Source organism: Syzygium oleosum, unplaced genomic scaffold (assembly GCF_021117445.2).
Source record: "Syzygium oleosum isolate NSW1041296 unplaced genomic scaffold, Sole_v2.1 Sole_v2.04, whole genome shotgun sequence".
NCBI lineage: Eukaryota > Viridiplantae > Streptophyta > Magnoliopsida > Myrtales > Myrtaceae > Syzygium > Syzygium oleosum.
In genome coordinates this window covers 3561132-3581003 of record NW_026607488.1, presented here as the reverse complement: position 1 = coordinate 3581003, position 19872 = coordinate 3561132, and the positions used below count along the sequence as shown (strand labels likewise).

General features: G+C 43.0%; 1 protein-coding gene across 1 annotated transcript; it reads left to right on the top strand.

The window, feature by feature from the left end:
* The first annotated feature begins 255 nt into the window (after window positions 1-255).
* Window positions 256-1476, top strand: LOC130138083 (cytosolic sulfotransferase 5-like). Its single transcript, XM_056311080.1, has one exon. The coding sequence runs from the start codon at window positions 272-274 to the stop codon at window positions 1274-1276; it is 1005 nt and encodes a 334-aa protein (XP_056167055.1). The 5' UTR covers window positions 256-271; the 3' UTR covers window positions 1277-1476.
* The last annotated feature ends 18396 nt before the right edge of the window (window positions 1477-19872 follow it).

The following is a 19872-nucleotide window of genomic DNA, read 5'->3' as shown; positions in this document are numbered from 1 at the left end:
TAAATCCCAAAAATGGGCCAAAATTCGAAATGTCATAATAATTTTTTAGAAAATATTTTCCTTTATCACGAAGTTTTTCACCGAACAAACACACCCCAACCTTTTGTTATATTCGACCAAAAGAAAAAAAACAGCTTTTGTTAGAAGTTTCATACCTTATCCCAGCAACGATCTTTCTCATGCAAGAAGCCTCTATTTAAGATCGTTGTGCCACTAAACATCAACTAACTCTCCACTCCAATTCTCTACCTCCTCCTCCTCCACCACCACCATGCGATCCTCTCAACCCCCTACTCCTACCCATTTACGGTACTTGCGGGACGAGGACATGCCGCAGGCATTCAAGGACTTAATCTCCTCTCTCCCTTCAGAAAATGACTGGATCGAAACCCCTCTCCGCTTGTACCAGGGCTTCTGGTTCCCCTCTTGGTTCCTGAATGGCGTCCTCGCTTGCCAAAACCACTTCCAAGCTCACCCCTCTGACATCCTCCTCGTCACCAGCCCGAAATGCGGCACCACCTGGCTAAAGGCCATTCTCTTCGCTCTTTTGAACCGTGCCAAGTACTCCAACTCCTACTCACAACGACGCCACCCTCTCCTAACCCAAAACTCCCACGACCTCGTGCCCTACTTGGAGCTCAAGCTCTATCTCGAGCAAGAAAATCCCGATCTCGCTGCTTTAGCTCCCCCGAGGCTCCTCGCCACCCACATGCCTTATTCCTTGCTTCCACAGTCGGTGAGGGACTCCAACTGCAAGCTGGTTTACATGTGTAGGAACGCCAAGGACACCTTCGTCTCATTGTGGCACTTCACCAACAAGCTGAAGCCTGAAGAGAAGGGTCAGATGCAGATCCAGGAGAGCCTCGACAAGTTTTGTCAAGGGCTGAGCGCTTACGGGCCTTACTGGGACCATGTGCTGGGTTACCACAAGGCGAGCTTGGAGAAGCCCGAGAAGGTGTTGTTCATGATGTACGAGGAGATGAAAGAGGATCCGCATGCTCATGTGAGGAGGTTGGCCGATTTCCTGGGGTGTCCATTCAGTGAAGAGGAACTGAGAGATGGGACGGTGGAGGGAATAGTGAGGATGTGTAGCTTTGACAATTTGAGCGCATTGGAGGTGAATAGGTGCGGGAAGTTGTCGAGTGGAGTAGACAAGAAGTGGTTCTTCAGGAGAGGCGAGGTTGGAGACTGGGTGAATTACATGAGTGCTGAGATGGGGGAGAGACTTGACAGTGTCATGGAAGAGAAGTTGCATGGTTCTGGTTTGAAGCTTTGAAGTTCGGTTAAGTAGAAAAAGTATCTGCAGGCCATTGATGAAGCTTTGTATATCTCATGCTATGGGATGAAAGGTCTTCGGTGGCATTGTCAATCGTGGCTTCGTCTCCATGGAGAGATGCTTCATGGTTGTGATTTTAGTCTTCATTGATTTGGCCAACACGTAGTTGGCTAATAAAAAGCTGCCTTCCTTCTCGCTGGGAGCTTTTCTTCTGTTGTTCTTTTCAGTTCCTTTTTATATTTTTGCTGTGTGAAGCTTCGGGGCATATGGTCTTCTATATGTGTTGAAGTTTAATAAACATTCTAGTTCATATTTGTATGTCGTCGGACAGATTGAGTTGCTAAACCAAGGATATTTGTGTCTTGGAGATAAAAAGAAAATTTCTCTATTTTTTCTTTTTTTTGCTTCAAAGCGCTGAAAAGAAAAAAGTTAATAATTAAGAAGAAAGCACCCATAAAACAATTAACACACCGAGAGTAACCCCAAACGGTCTGGCTTTTGCATGCATGGTTCGGAGTAAACCTATAAAATGGGTGGCTGGGATCAGATTTGGATCGATTGAAAATGGCCCAACCTAAAATTGACTATATGGTTGCGACCTTCCTAGAGGTGAACCACTAAGGGAAAGCTAATAGATTACTAAGTAAAAACTTAGCGCAGACTCTGTCAAGCTCATACAAATCGCAACTTTGGAGTTTCAATTTAATCAATTAAACATACAAATCAATTCATTTTGGAGTCACCACTAACCTATTACGGATTTATTAGAATCACAAGTAAGGTTAATATTTTACTTTTGCGAACCAAATATTTATGAATAAAGAGATTTGATTACATTAGATAAATCTAACACCCTTTCAGTAACTTTTTTTCTTTTTTCAAAAATGTTTTGCGAGCTGTCTTCGTCAATTTTAATCCTAAACCACTAAAATGCAATAGGTGATCACGCAAGTGTACAAACAATAAAATAACACTTAATAATCAAATGCTACAAATAAAATGCGGAAGGATTTGAAGAACCTTGATGCACTAAGCAAATCAAAAGCAAAGCTCCATTATCGTCCAGTGCAAAAAGGATTCTGCAAGACGTTAACTAGAAAACAGACTATGATGTAATGTGTGCATAACCTAAGCATGAATTCTAAATACAAGTATGTATGCAACGCTAATTAATTATTTTTTGGCTTTTCTGTTGTTAATAACTAAGCATGAGTCAAATTAAATGCTACGACTATATGAGTTTTAATCTAACATGCCTTAATGAACTATATAGTATTCTAATTGAAATGAAAGCTATGTTAATAATTTAAATATAACCTATATGCAATTCTAATAACATGATTTAGGATGAACCATAAATTAATCCTATTATTTAAACTACGTGAGGTATTTTTGTATTTTCCTTTTTCTATAGAAACAAAAGATTAAACTCTAGGACACTAACATGAGCTAATGACTTTTATTAAAAGGTGACCCAGCTATGTAATCTAATTATTTTTGGTATTTCCTTTCATGATTTAAAATAAGAAACCGCTTAAAATGACTTTAACCAGTTAGGAAATCGTGATCCTGAAATCTAGGGGGGAAGATGAGCATCAGTTCAAACCGGAGCGATTCTCAGAAGGCGTAGCTAAAGCTGCCAGCAACAATGCGGTGATGTTCATCCCGTTCAGCTCTGGACCTCAATCTTCCGTCGGGATGAGCTTTGTGACGACCGAGGGAGAAAGAGAGATCTGCAAGTAATAAGCTTCCTAGCTATGGTGAACTCAGAGACTGGAACGAGGATTGGATTTTATCACATGGTATCGGAGCTAACTTCTGCCCAAGTTTATTTTGCGTGTGCGTCCACTACCTTAAGTTTTTTTGTTGGATTTTCTGATCTCTCTTTTATTTATTTATTTGGGGTTTCTTTTAGAAAATTTGTATGTTATTGAAAGATTTGGCTTGAGCTTGGTGACTTCGCAAATCCGTTTCAGTGTTTGATGCAATATTGGAACGAGATTATAAAAGTGGCTGCCAGGATCTACGATCCCTTGGGAGATCAGCGATATCCATACTGACCTGGATATGAATCGCCAAATGAATATTTCAATAGGTTGATTTGCTTAGCCCAAGAAAGGGTTAGATGGGCTATTGAAAGGGTTAGGTGGGCTACCTTTCAATTATTATCTATGGACCGGCGGGAATATTGCAATATCCTATTCAAAGTTGACATGATACCTACTTGTCTAGAGATTATGATCTGCATTTCACAATACGGCAAAACATATTTCAAATGTATGTCGTGCGTCTTTGCAAGGCATTGTTCAAATAGAAAAAGAAAAGAATGATATAAGACAAGGTCCACGTGTTAATGTCACACGCAGAGCATCTATTCAACAAGATTTCGAGTTTCGTGGCCCTGGTTTGTATTTGAGTATTTTAACTAGCCACGCGCATCAGGCGCATCACATGTTGAATAAAGTAAAGACCCCTCAATTTAGAGATGGTTGACCTACATCAATGGTAGGCTGGTTTGGGTTTGGGTCAGTCACTCGTAAACACTACTTAACCATTTAACCACTTCATGTGGCTTATAAGTGCTCCACCAGCCTCCAGATACCCAAACGATTAAATTCATGCTCTTGAGTTACACCAAAGCAAAAGGTTCATCGGTCTCTTTTGACTTTAATTGCACAAATATAAGTCTTACTTAACAATATGCGCGCGTGTGATTTTTTACTTTTTACATTGGCGGTATAGCCAACAAAAAAAAAACATTGGCGATATAGAAAAGTTCTTCGGGAAAATTACTCAATCGGTCCTAAACCTAATGTGTAGATTTAAATTAAATTCTAAAGTTTATAATTTTTCCAATTTAGTCATAACCTTTGCATGAAATTCCATTGTAGTCTTTCAGGCCAATTTTTCGCGAGAAATTGCTATCGTGGCGATGTGCCACATAAGACGGTTGGTGATGACTGGACTGTCGACTTAGCGATTTCCGGCGAAAATTGACCAAAATGATTACATTGAAATTTCACGTCAAGGTTTATGACTAAACTAGTAAAATTGAAAAGTTTATTGTACAATAGATTTAGGATTGATAAACAACATATGGTGTTGTATCCTAGCACAACATGGGATCAGGTGCCTTTTAGGAGGATGGAATAAAGAACTTCAATGGATGATTAGGGCAACAAAAGGCAAAAACTTGGTAGCAAGACTCCTCAAGTTATCCTTTCTAGCAACCATATATTGCATTTGGATGGAGCGTAACAGAAGACGGTTTCAAAACAAGTCAACTGACTTTCATATTCTTTTGGCTAAGGTTCGTAAAAATGTCAGAGGTAGAGCGAAGAATTAGACCTTCCCAGACAAATGTTGTATTAGCTACTATATGGAGACTTTCTACCACCATCTTTTTGAATTATAAACACTTTTTGTATTGCTGGGGGATGTCCCTAAACTGTTATACTTCATTTGGTTTATAATACTTACATTCACACCAAAAAAAATAGATTTAGGATTGATAGGGTAATTTTCCCCTTAAATATTAAACCGTGTTTTTATCTAATAATTAAACTTTTAAAATAGTTGGCGGTGATCTAACAAAATTATAAATAATATCAAAGCAGGGAGTCCTTAGTTAAAATATTTCCAAGCCTCTTAATTGCCTCCCTTATATTTCCACGCTTATTCTTAGGACAAAGTCTAGTCTACGATTGAGGAGGAGTGTTAAAATTTTTAAATATAAAACAATGCATTTATATGATAACTTAAGTTTTTAATATAGTTGACAGTAATCTCAGAAAATTTACAAAAGTAGTAAATTTGTACAATAAATGCATCTTCTATTATTTCACATTTCATATAAAAAAATATTTAGTTTTAATTATAAAAAATTTTGATCACTTAGTAAATAATAATGATGATACTGAACAATCGAGTTTTAGAAGAATACTAAAAAAATATGAAGGTAGAGAAAGGAAAATTCTATTTGACACTTAATAAAGGGTTCTCTTCTTTTCTCTCGTCTTGTCACCTTTTCTTGCTCTCTAATTTTCCCTTTGAACGTGCTTTAAACTTTTTTTATTCTTCTGCACATGGCTCACGTTTACCTTTGCTTCCCCCCATGATAAGGACGAATCATCCGGCAAAATGATGCCGAAAAGGTCAATGAAGTTTACCAACGCTCAAAGCGAGAATCAAAAGTCAAACCAAAAAATTAAAAAGATAAAACCACTTGAGAGTACGAAACTCTGCAGAAACTTACTGGCATTTGGTCTCATTAGAGGAGGATCAAGTAATTAACAGGTAAAATCCAGCTATGTTTTCTCCTCATCCCAGGTGCACTACACTCGAGGTCCAATCTTTTCAGAATTTGGGTCCTCTTCTCCACCATGTTTAGGTGCAAGAACCATGTAAACAAATCCATTTTAATGCAACGATTATGTTTTTTATTCTGTTCATGTCCTAGCAATTGTAGAAAAGATACAAACCAAGTCCAACTTGTCTTGCTAGCCATTGCCTTAAACCACACGTCAAAAATAGATAAGAATTACTGATGAAAGATGGGTTCTTTTTGGGGAGGTTAAGTTTGGACATGTGAGGGCACGTGATTATTGGGGTTGCAGTCGCAAAATGACTAAAGGCAGTAGGACCATGGGCATACATATTGGCCTTGGTTTTTTCTTTTTGGTTTTCCTTGTTCCCCTTCCTCTATTCTAGGAGAATTGAAGACTAATCAATAATTGTCGCGACCGACCTCCCGCCTTTTATCGGCAACATGCAAAAAAAGGGGGGGTTCTCCTGGTATGCGCTAAATCTAGGTTCGGGACTTAACTCGGACTCTCCTAAGCCCATATTATATCGCGACTTAGGGTTTCAGTTTTTTTTTTTAACCTGCAATTGGTTTTTTATCAAGAGTTGCCACTAATCGATTTGGGGTGGGTCGATTAGAAACCCAAATAGAGTGATGGGAGAATCACTATATTCCTACGAACTAGAGATTAAATGAGTTCGGGGACTTGATTACACTAGTTTGATAACTAATACCCTTTCGGTACCTTTTTACCCTGTTCATTTTTTGAAAATATTTGTCAGGCAATTTGGATTGATTTTAGGACCTTTCTCCTAACATGTGAGATGATCAAGCGAGTGCATAATCATAAATGATCATCAGTCAAAATAGATATGAAGCCTTAGGTTCTAATCCTAAATAAGGGCCTGTTTGGTTCGGCTTTGGGGGAATGCATTTGGCAAAATGCAAATACCTTTGAGTTAAAGGGGTTTTCCGAAATGCAAGTAGTGTTTGGTAATGTGTCTTTTAAAATCACATTTGAAAACAACTTTGGTCTAAATACCGTTTGGTAAAATCTTAATTTTGTAAAGGACTTTTGCTAATATTTTTTTAAAAATTTTTTTTGGCCTGAACCAGCACCGCCGGCGACTGTCCGGCAGGCCAAAACGGCCGCCGGCCAGCCTCGCCTGAGGTCGGCCGACCTCCGGCGACCACCGCCTGGGGGTCGCCCGACCCCGGCGACCACCGCCTGGGGTCGCCCGACCTCACGCGGCGCTTGGGTCGCGCGATCCAGATCCGGGTCGCGACCCGAGCGCCGCCCGAGGCCGGCGACCCTGGCGGTGGTCGCCGGGCTCGGCGACTCTGGCGATCGCCACATGGGGGCCTGACGACCTCCGCGACCGCCGCCGCCTGGGGGTCGCCTGACCCCGGCGACCGCCGCCTGGATCGGCCGACCTCAGGCGGCGCTCGGGTCGCGCGACCCAGGATCACCTCAGCGGCGCTCGGTCGCGCGACCCGGATCCGGGTCGCGCGACCCGAGCGCCGCCCGAGGTCGGGCGACCGCCGCCCGGTGGTCGCCGGAGGTCGGCCGACCCCCAGCGGCGATCGCCGGACCCCTCAGGCGGCCTCCGGTGTGGCTCCTTGGGCGCGATGAACAGTAGCGAGATGAACAGTGCCACTTGCATTCCGAAAATGCAATTTCCCCAAGGGACCTCATGAGGTGCATTCAGCCAAAGGCCCTTGGGGAGCTTTGGAGATGCAATTGCATCTCCTCAAAGCTTGCAAAAAAAATTACCAAACAACTTTCCATTTGCCCAAGGACCTTTAGAGCCCCAAAAGCAGCTTTGAAATGCTGAACCAAACAGGCCCTAAGTCAGATGACATCAAAACATAACAGTTCATGCAATTATGTTCTAATTAAAAACATGCATAATAATAACACAACGGTAATAACATGCAAAATACTACCGCGTAACCTCATAGGCTTGTCTAATTTAAACATGACAATTTATGAAATTATAACAATATGCATAATAATACAACAATAAATTAAAACAATTAGGTATATCACATAATTTAGAGAAAAAAATTTTGAATTTTTTTTAAAAAAGTAAATGCAGAAGAAGAAAAAAGAAGAAAAAAAATTTTAAAATTTTTTTTTTTAAAAAAAAATCGAGTCGGGTCGCGGATCCGGGTCGGTCGGATCCAACCCAGGTCAACGGACCCGACCCATCGCGTTGACTCGGGTCGGATCTCTAGATCCGACCCAGGTTAGGGGTCAACCCGAGTTTGGATCGGATCGGGCTCGATTGAGGCCCGGTCTAGTCAATAAAGACGAAATAGGGCCGATTCGACCAGGTCGAACCGGTCCTATTCGGCTTGCAGACCAGTCCAATCGGTCTGCAAACCGGCTCAGGATCGGCTCCGGCGTGTCTGAGCACGCGGGAGCTTTAGCCGGCGAGATCCGGCGATCTCGCCGGATGACCCAAGCCACCCATGGCCTGGGTCTTCAACCCATGAGCCTCACCTACCTTCTCCGACGACTGGGTTCGCCGTCCGGCTGCTTGCTCACTGGCCGGCGACTAAAAACCAACTGACCTCTTTGAGGCATTTCATCGAGTAGATGGAGAGCACAGCAAAAAACGAGGGACTTCGACCTCTTCCGGCGATCCGGTCGAATCCAGTGATTGTGGTTCGCCTTCAACAGCGAGTGGGGGCCGGGACCGACGACGGTATGGGTCGGGATTCGCGCGAAACGGCTGGTACGAGTCCCGGCCCAACCACGCTAAAAAACAGGAAAAAACAGAGGAGTCGGGACCCGGGAGAAGCTCACCGGTCGACGGCGCGTCTGGGGGGTTTCCGGCTGGTCGGGGGGCGTTGGCGAGACGACGGGCTTCCTTCTCACGGCCTGAGGACTCTCGGTTTGCTCTCTCTCTCTCTCTCTCTCTCTCTCTCTCTCTCTCTCTCTTCTCTCTCTTCTCTCTATGTTCTATCTCTCTCTCTTCTCTCTATGTTCTATCTCTCCCTATTTCTCTCTTTGTGGTCGACCGGGGGGTGCTTCCGGGGGTTGCCAGTCGGCTTGCTGGAGACGACAAGGCCGGTTGGGACCTGTAAGACACTCCGAGGCTCCTCTCTCTTCTCTGTTTCCCTCTAATTCTCTCTCAATCTCTCTCTCTCATGTTCTGTTCTGGATCGAGAAAGACTGCCCCCCTCTCTCTCTCCTCTCTTTGGCCTATATAGCCGATGACAACGACGCCCCTCTCTGCTCCATTAAATGCTCTGCACCGGCCTCAGCTCCTACCATACTTTTGTGGCCAATTTGCACGGTGGAGCGGGTATTCCGTGCTTCCGTAGTGGCGGTCGGGACAGAGGAGAACAGAGGAGAGAGAGGGGAGGCCAAACCGGGGGAGGTGGAGAAGAAAGGGGCTAGGCTGAGCTGGGCCGGGCCGGGCCGGCCCAATCCCGCGTGGAAGAGAGGGAGAAGAAAAGGTCGGGTTGGGCTGGCTTCGGCCTGGCCCAATCTGATTTGATTTTTTTTTTTGAAAATTTTCTCTAATAGACCCTATTAATGCAAATGTACCTAATTTCTATATTTGTTTTAGCATTTAAATTTTGTGCAATTAATTTTGGGCAATTTTAAATAGGTGTCAACAGCTGCCCCTCTTTGAGGGTGATCTCATAAAGGTTGAGCTCGTAGAGATTGCGTTCAAAGATAAAATGACACCTAAATTTAGCCCATGCATGCTCAATGAATGCTATTTTTGGCGAGACCGTGAGTCCCATTTTTTATGATGCGATATATGATGATGCATGCTAAAGCAAATAAAAATATACCTGAGGCTACTTACCTTGTCGAAGGGTAGAGTAATTCCAGATAGTTGATATTGTGTATCGAGGACCCAAACCTGTCTTCGATCGCCTTGACTGGGGAGATGGTTTGTCTAGGACCCGAACCTATCTTCGGTCGCCTTGACAGGGCTTGCTTTTGTCTAGGACCCGAACCTTTCTTCGGTCGCCTTGACTGAGAAAATCGCTTGCCTAGGACCCGAACCTATCTTCGATCGCCTTGATTGGATTTCGTTTGTCTAGGACCCGAACCTTTCTTCGAACGCCTTGACTGGGGCGCCTAACGGCTTTGGTGAACAGAGGATCGGTCCAATGTTCAAGGGTACCTGGGGGTCCTCGCCCAAGGATTTGATGGTTTGCCTGGTGGGTCCTCGCCAGCAGATCTTGAAAAGACTCAAATAATGAGCACATGGGGGTCCTCGCCCGAGGATTTGATGGTTTGCCTGGTGGGTCCTCACCAGCAAGTCTTGAAAAGACTCAAACGATGAGCACCTAGGGGTCCTCGCCCGAGAATTTGATGATTTTCCTGGTGGGTCCTCGCCAGCAGGTCTTGAAAAGACTCAAATGATGAGCACCCGGGGGTCCTTGCCTAAGGATTTGATGGTTTGCCTGGTGGGTCCCCGCCAGCAAGTCTTGAAAAGACTCAAATGATGAGCACCTGGGGGTCCTCGCCCGAGGATTTGAAGGGTTTGTCTGGCGGGTCCTCGCCAACATGTCTTGAAAAGACTCAAATAATGAGCACCTGGGGGTTCTCGCCAGAGAATTTGATGTGAACAGAGGGGTCAGTCCCATGCTCAGGAGGGGTACCATAACAATCGTAGGTACATGAATTTTTGGAACCGGACATGGATAGAAAATACTTACCTGGGCACGTTCCTACCTCTTAAGGGCATGTTTCCTATCAGACAAGTTTTTTTTTTTGTACAAAGATATACGCATTCATCGGAGAAATAGACAAATAAGGCTATTCAAGAATATCGTACAAAATATCTTGACTGCAAGTCAAGATGCATTTCTTTTTTAAAGAAACATCTGGTTTACCCTCTGGGTAGTTCGAAAAGAATTCATAATTTTGGAACCGGGCAAGGGTAGAATGTACTTACCTGGGCATGTTCCTGCAAATACATACGTATTCATCGGAGAAATAGACAACCGAGGCTATTTTAGAATATCGTATGAAATATCTTGACCGCGAGTCAAGATGCTTTTCTTTTTCAAAGGAACACCTGGTTTACCCCCTAGGTAGTTTGAAAAGAACTCTAATGAAATACCTAGGGTTTCTTACTCGGAGGTTTGATATATCATCTGCTGAATACCTGACCTTTTTCGGGGCATCTCTCTTGGGATGATAATGGGGGCTTCTCCAACGCCCAAATTTTCGTGTCCTATCACTGGGGATTAAAACTCTCAGCTGTCAAAGACGATTAGCGCAAACGTGCATGCATTCATCAATGATAGACAAGATAGACTATTCTAGAATGTGTATTTGAAAGCTCATATTGCATCACCAAACATCCATCGAGGGTAATTATCAATCAAGACAATATTCGCTCGCAAGGTGGACTTCTCGAGATGCTGAATGAGGGACCTTTAGTCAGAAAGGAATTTCCATTCACTCTCATTGAAAATGGTTGTTTGCCCCAATCATTAAGGCGGGAATATCGAAAACACTAAATCTGACCGTTATCACATCAACAAGGGTTTGAGTTTTCTCGCGAAAGGTACGACGCTGCCAATCTGAGAGGTCTTCTTCAGGGTCGTAATGTAGGCTTGGTCAATGGCTTAATAAAGGAGACTATCCGAGTCAAGGTCATGAAAGAAAATATCTGCAATCATCTCCAGGTTTATAAGTCAAGAACCCTGCAAAACGAGATAGAAGTAATCTTGCTCGCACTTCCTCGAGCGTTGTTTATAAACATTTGAAATTCCACATTAATTCAAGTGCCCTAGTCAGAAGAGACTTTATGAGGGTTGTAACGTAGGCTTGGTTCACAGGTTGAGGAACGAAATGATCGTTGGACTAAAAAATGTGTGTAAGGGTGAAAATTAGTGATCATCTTGGCATCGTCACCAGTTTTCTTCTCCACCAGCAGGATTCTTTTGAAAAACTACCTGGATAATCCCGTACTTTGGCTTCTTGGACAGCTTTTTCTTGAGGAGCTTCTGCGTCAAGCATCTTCCTGGATACCATTCGATCTCTGTCCCAATTGCTTTCTCCAGAATAGGTTCGTCTTCATCTATCATGTGACAGATCTTTGTCAAGACAGAGTTCTTAAAGCGGGGGTTTGTATCGAAGAAGAACTCAAGTTTAAACCCTTTGGAGTCGTCTATTCTACACCACTTAATATCTTTGAGGTATTTGAGAGCGCCTTCATTACGCTCAGAGATCTCCTCAGCTAAAACTTTATTATTTTTCATAGCACTTATCCAGAAATTAGGGACTCCTTTCTCTTCATCTTTTTCATCGTTTTTCTTCTTCTCCTTCATGGGCATCGGCCTTGTTTTTACCAGGCACACTGTTTTTTATGCCCCTAGCTTTTCAGAATTATTTTTTTTTTGGATGTTTTTTTGGTGTTGTCAGGACTAGCCTAAACAAGTTTGAACAGAACAATATTATTAGACTCTTGGAGTCTTCATTTTCATTCGGTACTTTAGACCATGATGCTCAAACTATGGTGACTTTTGCCTTGCCCCGGTGTGGGGGATGATCACCAACTGGGTTTGTACGAAATGAAATCACCGGCTTAATTGGGCTAGCAAGGGATATAAGTGCATGAGAGAGAAGAAGAATTGCTCTTGATCATCCTAGGGCACTTAAATTATCGTGAGAGTTCATTTGCAATAATAACACTCAAAGATTAAAGCAAGTGAGAACAAGAAAATTTCTGTTCATCTTTTTCACTTTGTGCGAGCTGTTGTGACTGATGATCATAGAAAATTTTAGATATTACAAACTCCTTATCCGTCTTGTCTTGCTCAGTTCCTAGGTGAAAACATCATTGTTATTAATGATATGTTGGCATTTTGGACAGGCTTTAGTTTGCTGCTCCTCTCTTGACAAAGCCCTCTTAGCCTCGACCGTCCTTCCGTCGATGGTGTGCTTGTCTTGGAGGACCCTGTCGAGGAACACCGGATCCGTGAAAATGACGAGGCCGAAACCATGGGGGCGGTGACCAAAAGGGAGGGACGCTCTTCTTGCTCCCTCTGAATTTGAATTCTCTCTGTGATGCCGATTTACCTCAAGTTGCCCCAATGTGGGGTGATTCTTGACAAGGGTAATTTAAAAGGAACCTTCAAGTGTATGGGCTCAAATGGTCAAGCAAAGGATAAACGGTAGTGTATGGGGTAGAAAAATGAACTGCCTCTTGTTATTTTGGCTACCGTACCTTATGCGAGAAATCCCTTTACCTTGTAAAAATGAAATCTTTTCACTCATCTTGCAAGGGTTTGGTACTTGAGAATGTGTATAAATTAAGGATTACCTCTCATCATCCTGACACACCTTGTTCAATACATCGGAACATTTCGACACCATTCGTCGAATTGTCAAGATTTTCACAGGGAATTGGTAAATTAAACAGGTAAAATTACCATGCAAAATTCTTTTCAAAAGATATGCGATGCACTTGGGGGAAGGTTAAGCATTCATTTGCTTTAACATGTTTCCTCATTCTTTGTTTCTTTGTACTCTTAATAGAAAAGTTTTTAGGGAAAGAGATACTTACCTATGCTGCAATAGTAGGATATACCTACAAGGTAATAAGGAAGACAGTGTTAATGAACGGTTCTTTGAGGAACAGGAATTGGGAACGATACAACATTACCCTTCGTGATTCCCCTCAATTGAGATTAAATTGACAACTCCTTGAGTTTTCTCGAATGTTGATAATTCCCTTCTGACAAAAACATGAGTTTATGTTAGAAATGAGATGATTGAGGGTAAATTGAGAATGATACAAATTACCTTCTTCCATTTTGCCTTCAAAGCTAGCAGAGTCTTTTCTTCTCTCATGGTTGGTCTCAAAGCTCGAATGAAATCCTCTATAATAGGGGTGCTTCCAAATAGACGGTCTTATTGTCAGTGCATGATGTATCAATGCGGTTCCGGCATGTTGAGGAGTTTCTCGTAAATCCTCTGATTCCTGACTGCACAGGACATGCGCAATTGCTTGCATGGGAATCTTCGCAGCAAAGCTAATTTCTACTCTAAATGTCTTTGACTGATGTGGATGCAACTACCGTCGAGGCTCCATGGTTGTTAGGATCAGCATTGATGCCATCTTGTCATATGTGAAGTTTCTTCCAGCTGCTTGTGCTAGATCTTTACTCAAATTTGTCATGCCTCTTAGTCTACCCTCCCAATTAAACTATCCCTGCATTTTAAAGAAAAAACACATTAGTTGTTTGCACAGACTTAGGCTAGAACAAAGAACCAGATACATCCTTTTAGCATTTCGTCGTGTTTCATTCGAGAGGTCCCAATATTTGTGCTTTATCCGGCTTGCTAGCACGTCAGAGTCTAGCATGTTCCCCAGTTCATTATCTGCAAAAGAAAAGGGATGGAATGTTATTTCCAAAATTTGTTAAGGAATAAGACATACCTTTTTCTTTCAAAAGAGGTAATATTTTCTTGATCTGCCCCCGACTTTTGTACGAAATGATGTTTCGCTCATCATGGAGTCAAGGAATACTCAGCATTCTCTTTGACTCTCTAGGGCTGATATCACCTACTGGTAGTAATGAGATTTGCCCCATGTTTCATTTGAAGATTGGATGATCTTCGCTCGGACTGTCCCTATCAGATAAGTTGGTCCGCTAGCATCATCAGGGTCTGATGTGCTCTTCAGTTTGTGTCATTTTCAAATGTCCCCTTTGTGATAACAAATCAAAAAGGAGTATGCTCTGAGACACGAAGTGAGCGAGTTAGAAAAACAAACAGGGCTATGAGCATGCACGCTTTTCCACCACCGTTCTTTTTTGCCCTTTTGAAAAATGATAAAACGTTTGTTTTATTTTCAAAAGCTTAGAAACAAGGAAGCATGAGGAAGCCCGGGCCTCAGAATACTTTCCTTTACATGGCCGGATATCATCAACAGGCCGATTTGGGATACTTCTTCAGGCCCTCAAAATAAAACATTTGTAATTCTTTTGAATAATTCAGGCGAATTACATTTGTTGGAATGGAAATTGCAATACTAAAATTTCGAGCATAATTAAAAATTCAGAAAACTGGGAATCTTAAAAAACAGCTCACACTTTAAAAAGTAAGAAAAGTTCCCACGTAGGAGGATTCAAACTATTAAATATATCTCTATTCTAAGGGAGGAAAATTGAGTCTTTAGTTTACTCAATGACGACATCCGCGCCTCCTGCTTGATTGGGTGATGCGTTGCGGAATGAAAGCATCTTTGCATCCAACAATTTCTTGACCTTATTTTTTAAGACAACACCGTCATTGACGGAATGTCCCATTTCGCCTAAATGATAGTCACATGCCTTGGAGGGATCTTAGTTAGGGAAACGCTAAGGATTTTCACGCTTTGGCTCTTTAGCAAGCAACCTCTTTTTCAGGAGAATAGGCAGGATCTGAGACATAGGCCAAAGGAGTGGCGTGAACTGCTTTTTGTTATTTCACCTTTGGGGCGGCTGGCGGCCTAAGGCCGGTTGCTGTCCACTGCTCATCTGAATCATTGGGGAAGGACGAATGGTTTGGGTGTATGCAACATCCACATCTGTTAGGAGTTCTTTCTCCTTCTTCATGCCGAGTTTCTTGTTTGTGGAAGTGGGGTCTGTAAACTACCCTTCATGCAATCCCATTTCAATTCGTTCGCCCACAGGAACAAGATGATTAAGGGATTCAGTAGTGGCACCAATCAAGCGGTGTCTGTATTCATATGGAAGAGACTTTATGAACAACTTTATTTGTTCATGATCAATAAGTTCTGGGGTAACTTGGGCAGCCAAGTTCTTCCATCTAGTGGCATACTCTTTGAAGGACCCACTCTTCTTCTTTTCAGTGCGTTGCAGATCATCACGAGTAAAGGTGACGTCAAGGTTGAATTGATACTGCTTAAGGAATGCATCAGCGACAACATCCCAAGATTTAAAAGCATCCACATCTTTTGACATATACCATGTCAAAGCTGGCCTCGTTAAACTTACTTGAAAGGTCTGAATCATGAGGGGTTCATTATCAACGTATCGAGTCATCCGCACATGATACATGTGCAAATGGTGTCTGGGGCACGAGGTACTATCATACTTCTCGAATTCCGGCATCTTAAACTATTCTGGTACTTTGACCCATTTGTATATAGACAGGTCAAGTGAGACAGCATGTTACGGGCCTTGTAGCTATTTCAGCATCTCCTTGACCTTTGCAAGGCGTTTGTCATGTTTTGTCATTAGTGCAGCTTCAAGTTTAGGCTTCCTGACGGCAAGGGGAAGCGGATCGTCCTCCAGCGAGGGCATTTTGCTGTCCCTGGCGGAGGCTTTGTCTTTTTCAGTAGACGGTGGTGGTAACATCACCTCGATTGCTGCAGGCGTGGGCATGAGCTTGCCATTGATGGATTCTATTTGCTTGGTAATGTTTTCAAGTGCATTGAAAACCATCTTCATTTCGTTTTCCATGTTATTGAGGCGGACGTTTTCTTCGGCCATTTTTTGTAACTACCAGTGAAAACGTTGAAATGAATGAGTATAATGCCTAATAAAGAATCATTTCATGACCTAATCATAATATTATTACATATTTTCTTTATTTGCAAAGAAAAAAACGAAAAAAAAGGTTTTTATTAATATTAACATTACAGGCGGCGTCCCCGGGGTTCGAACCCCGGTCGCCTTGGACCGTTTTCGCTCATCCCCGAATACCACTGGGCCGAAGGCCACGGTGGTGTCATTAAGGCGCAAAACATATTATTTATAGAATAAAAAGCGGTCCAAGTTATATTAACATTAATACAACCCATAAATACTTTTAAAAAATAAAACCAAAACCCTTAAACATAAATACTATGAAATATGAAAGACATGGGTTTTTAACAAAAAGGATGCCCTTCCCAGACGCTTATTCTATAAACGATGGGGAAGCTATAATCTCTCGGAGCCGTTTATTTTCACGGACAAACTCCACAATAAGTGTATCCTTTGTCCCCACAGTCTTTTCGAGATGGTCATCTGTGCTTGGGGACTAGGCTTGTTGGTTACATCTGGGATTTTTGGCTGTAGATCCGTTGGGATTTGATGATGTAGAATGTGGAACAGAGAGGCATGGTGGACCTTTTTTTGCCTTGATATACTGTTGGCCATTCTGATCAAGTCGGTATCACCATGCCAGAAGCTCTTTCTTAGGAGTTAGGACGAATTGGACATCAGTTCTTCCCATCGTATATAAAATGCAATCAACGGGTGGCCTTTCAATAACAAATCAAATGAATAAGTAGGCTGTATAATAAAATGAGAAGCGATAGAATATATACATTTCCTTGAATCATGACAATCACAATAACATGCACATGACAAGTGAGGTTCGATTTCTATCTAGATTGGCTCAGCAAAATGAAATTAAAAGGGTGCCTGACCGTCGCAGTCTCTCGTTGGTGTCAAATCTTTTTAACCCCGGCCAAATCCAAAGGAATATCTTATAATCAGGCGAATAGCGGCTAAAGATATTTCTTTACAATTTTTTTTAGAAATAAATTTCGGGAAAAAGAAAGGCAACCTCTACATTGCGGGCTCGCGTTCGAGGTCGTATCTTTCTTAACACCATCCTAAAATGCCCTATCGCAGCCCAGGTCCGACAGCGTGGTTGTGTGTGCAACAGTGTAGTGCTAAATCATTAAAGCATGCACAACAATTCATAAACAATTAATTTGAACCTGCAAGAACAAATAACACCTTAATGTCAGGGTCATACCTGGAATCCTCGCTGCCAAACAAAGATTATTTTGAACAGGATAAACAATTTTGGCTTAAGTCCACTTTTAAAAAAAACAAGTCCCCAGCGGAGTCGCCAGTCTGTCGCGACCGACCTCCCACCTTTTATCGGCAACATGCAAAAAAAGGGGGGATTCGCCTGGTACGCGCTAAGTCTAGGTTATGGACTTAACTCGGGCTCTTCCAAGCTCATACCATATCGCGACTTAGGGTTTAAGTTTTTTTTTTTTAACCTGCAATTGGTTTTTCATCAAAAGTCGCCACTAATTGATTTGGGGTGGGTCGATTAGAAACCCAAATAGAGTGATGGGAGAATCATCATATTCCTATGAACCAGAGATTAAATGAGTTCGGGGACTTGGTTACACTAGTTAGATAAATAATGCCATTTCGGTACCTTTTTACCCTGTTCAATTTTTGAAAACATTTGTCAGGCAATTTGGATTGATTTTAGGACCTTTCTCCTAACATGTAAGGTGATCAAGCGAGTGCATAATCATAAATGATCAGCAGTCAAAATATATATGCAGCCTTAGGTTCTAATCCTAAATAAGTCAGATGACATTCAAAACATAACAATTCATGCAATTATGTTCTAATTAAAAACATGCATAATAATAACACAACGATAATAACATGCAAAATACTACCGCGTAACCTCATAGGCTTGTCTAATTTAAACATGACAATTTATGAAATTATAACAACATGCACAATAATACAACAATAAATTAAATCACTTAGGCATATCACATAATTTAGAAAAAAAAATTGATTTTTTTTTAAAAAAAAGTAAATATAGAAGAAGAAAAAAGAAGAAAAAAATTTTTTAAAAAAAAAAACCGGGTCGGGTCCCAGATCCGGGTCGGTCGGATCCGACCTGGGTCAATCGACCTGACACATCGTGTTGACCCAGGTCGGATCTCCGGATCCGACCCGGGTCAGGGGTCAACCCGGGTTTGGACCGGATCGGGCCCGGTCGAGGCCCGGTCTAGTTAATAAAGACGAAATAGGGCCGGTTTGACTGGGTCGAACCGGCCCTATTCGGCTTGTAGACCGATCCAACCGGTCTGCAAACCGGCTCAGGATCGTCTCCTGCATGTCTGAGCATGCAGGAGCTTCAGCAGGCGAGATCCGGCGATCTTGCCGGACGACCCAGGCCACCCATGGCCTGGGTCTTCAACCCACGAACCTCACCTATCTTCTCCGGCGATTGGGTCCGCCGTCCGGCTGCTTGCTCATCGACCGGCGACCAAAAACCAACTGACCTCTTTGAGGCATTTCATCGAGCAAATGGGGAGCACAACAAAAAACGAGGGACTTTGACCTCTTCCGGCGACCTGGTCGGCTCCGGCGACTGTGGTTCGCCTTCGACAGCGAGTGGGGGCCGGGACCGTCGACGGTATGGGTCGGGATTGGCGCGAAACGGCCGGCACGAGTCCCGGCCTAACCACGCCAAAAAACAGGGAAAAACAGAGGAGTCGGGACCCGGGAGAAGCTCATCGGTCGACGGCGCGTCTGGGGGGTTTTCGGCTGGTCGGGGGGCGTTAGCGAGACAACGGGCTTCCTTCTCACGGCCTGAGGACTCTCGGTTTGCTCTCTCTCTCTCTCTCTCTCTCTCTCTCTCTCTCTCTCTCTCTCTCTCTCTCTCTCTCTCTCTATTCTCTCTCTGTTCTATCTCTCCCTGTTTCTCTCTCTGTGGCCGACCGGGGGGTGCTTCCGGGGGTTGCCGGTCGACTTGCTAGAGACGACGAGGCCAGCTGGGACCTGCAAGACACTCCGAGGCTCCTCTCTCTTCTCTGTTTCCCTCTAATTCTCTCTCAATCTCTCTCTCTCTCTCTCTCGTGTTCTGTTCTGGACTGAGAAAGACCGCCTCCCTCTCTCTCCTCTCTCTGGCCTGTATAGCCGACGACGACGACGCCACTCTCTGTTCCATTAAATGCTCTGCATCGGCCTCAACTCCTACCATGACTTTCGTGGCCAATTTGCGCGGTGGAGCGGGTATTCCGCGCTTCCCCAATGGCGGTCGGGACAGAGGAGAACAAAGGAGAGAGAGGGGAGGCCAAACCGGGGGAGGTGGAGAAGAAAGGGGCTAGGCTAAGCTGGGCTGGGCCAGGCCGGCCCAATCCCGCATGGAAGAGGGGGAGAAGAGAAGGTCAGGTCGGGCTGGCTTCGGCCCGGCCCAATCTGATTTGATTTTTTGTTAAGAAAATTTTCTCTAATAGACCCTATTAATGCAAATGTGCCTAATTTCTATATGCAATGCATTTAAATATAAATATTTTTTTTAGGAACTAAAAAATTAATTTCTAAATTTCGTGCAATTAATTTTGGGCAATTAAAAATAGGTGTCAACAATAATCATTATTTGTTGCACATTCTTTCTATTTCCTTGGGCACTACTGAGATACGTGGAGGCAGAAGAAAGAGTTGAACTAACCATAAATGATTACAAAATCTTATAATGAGGTAGGCTCATTCCGTTTGGGTCTTTGCATATGTACAATTTTTGACATAATATTTAGTGTGT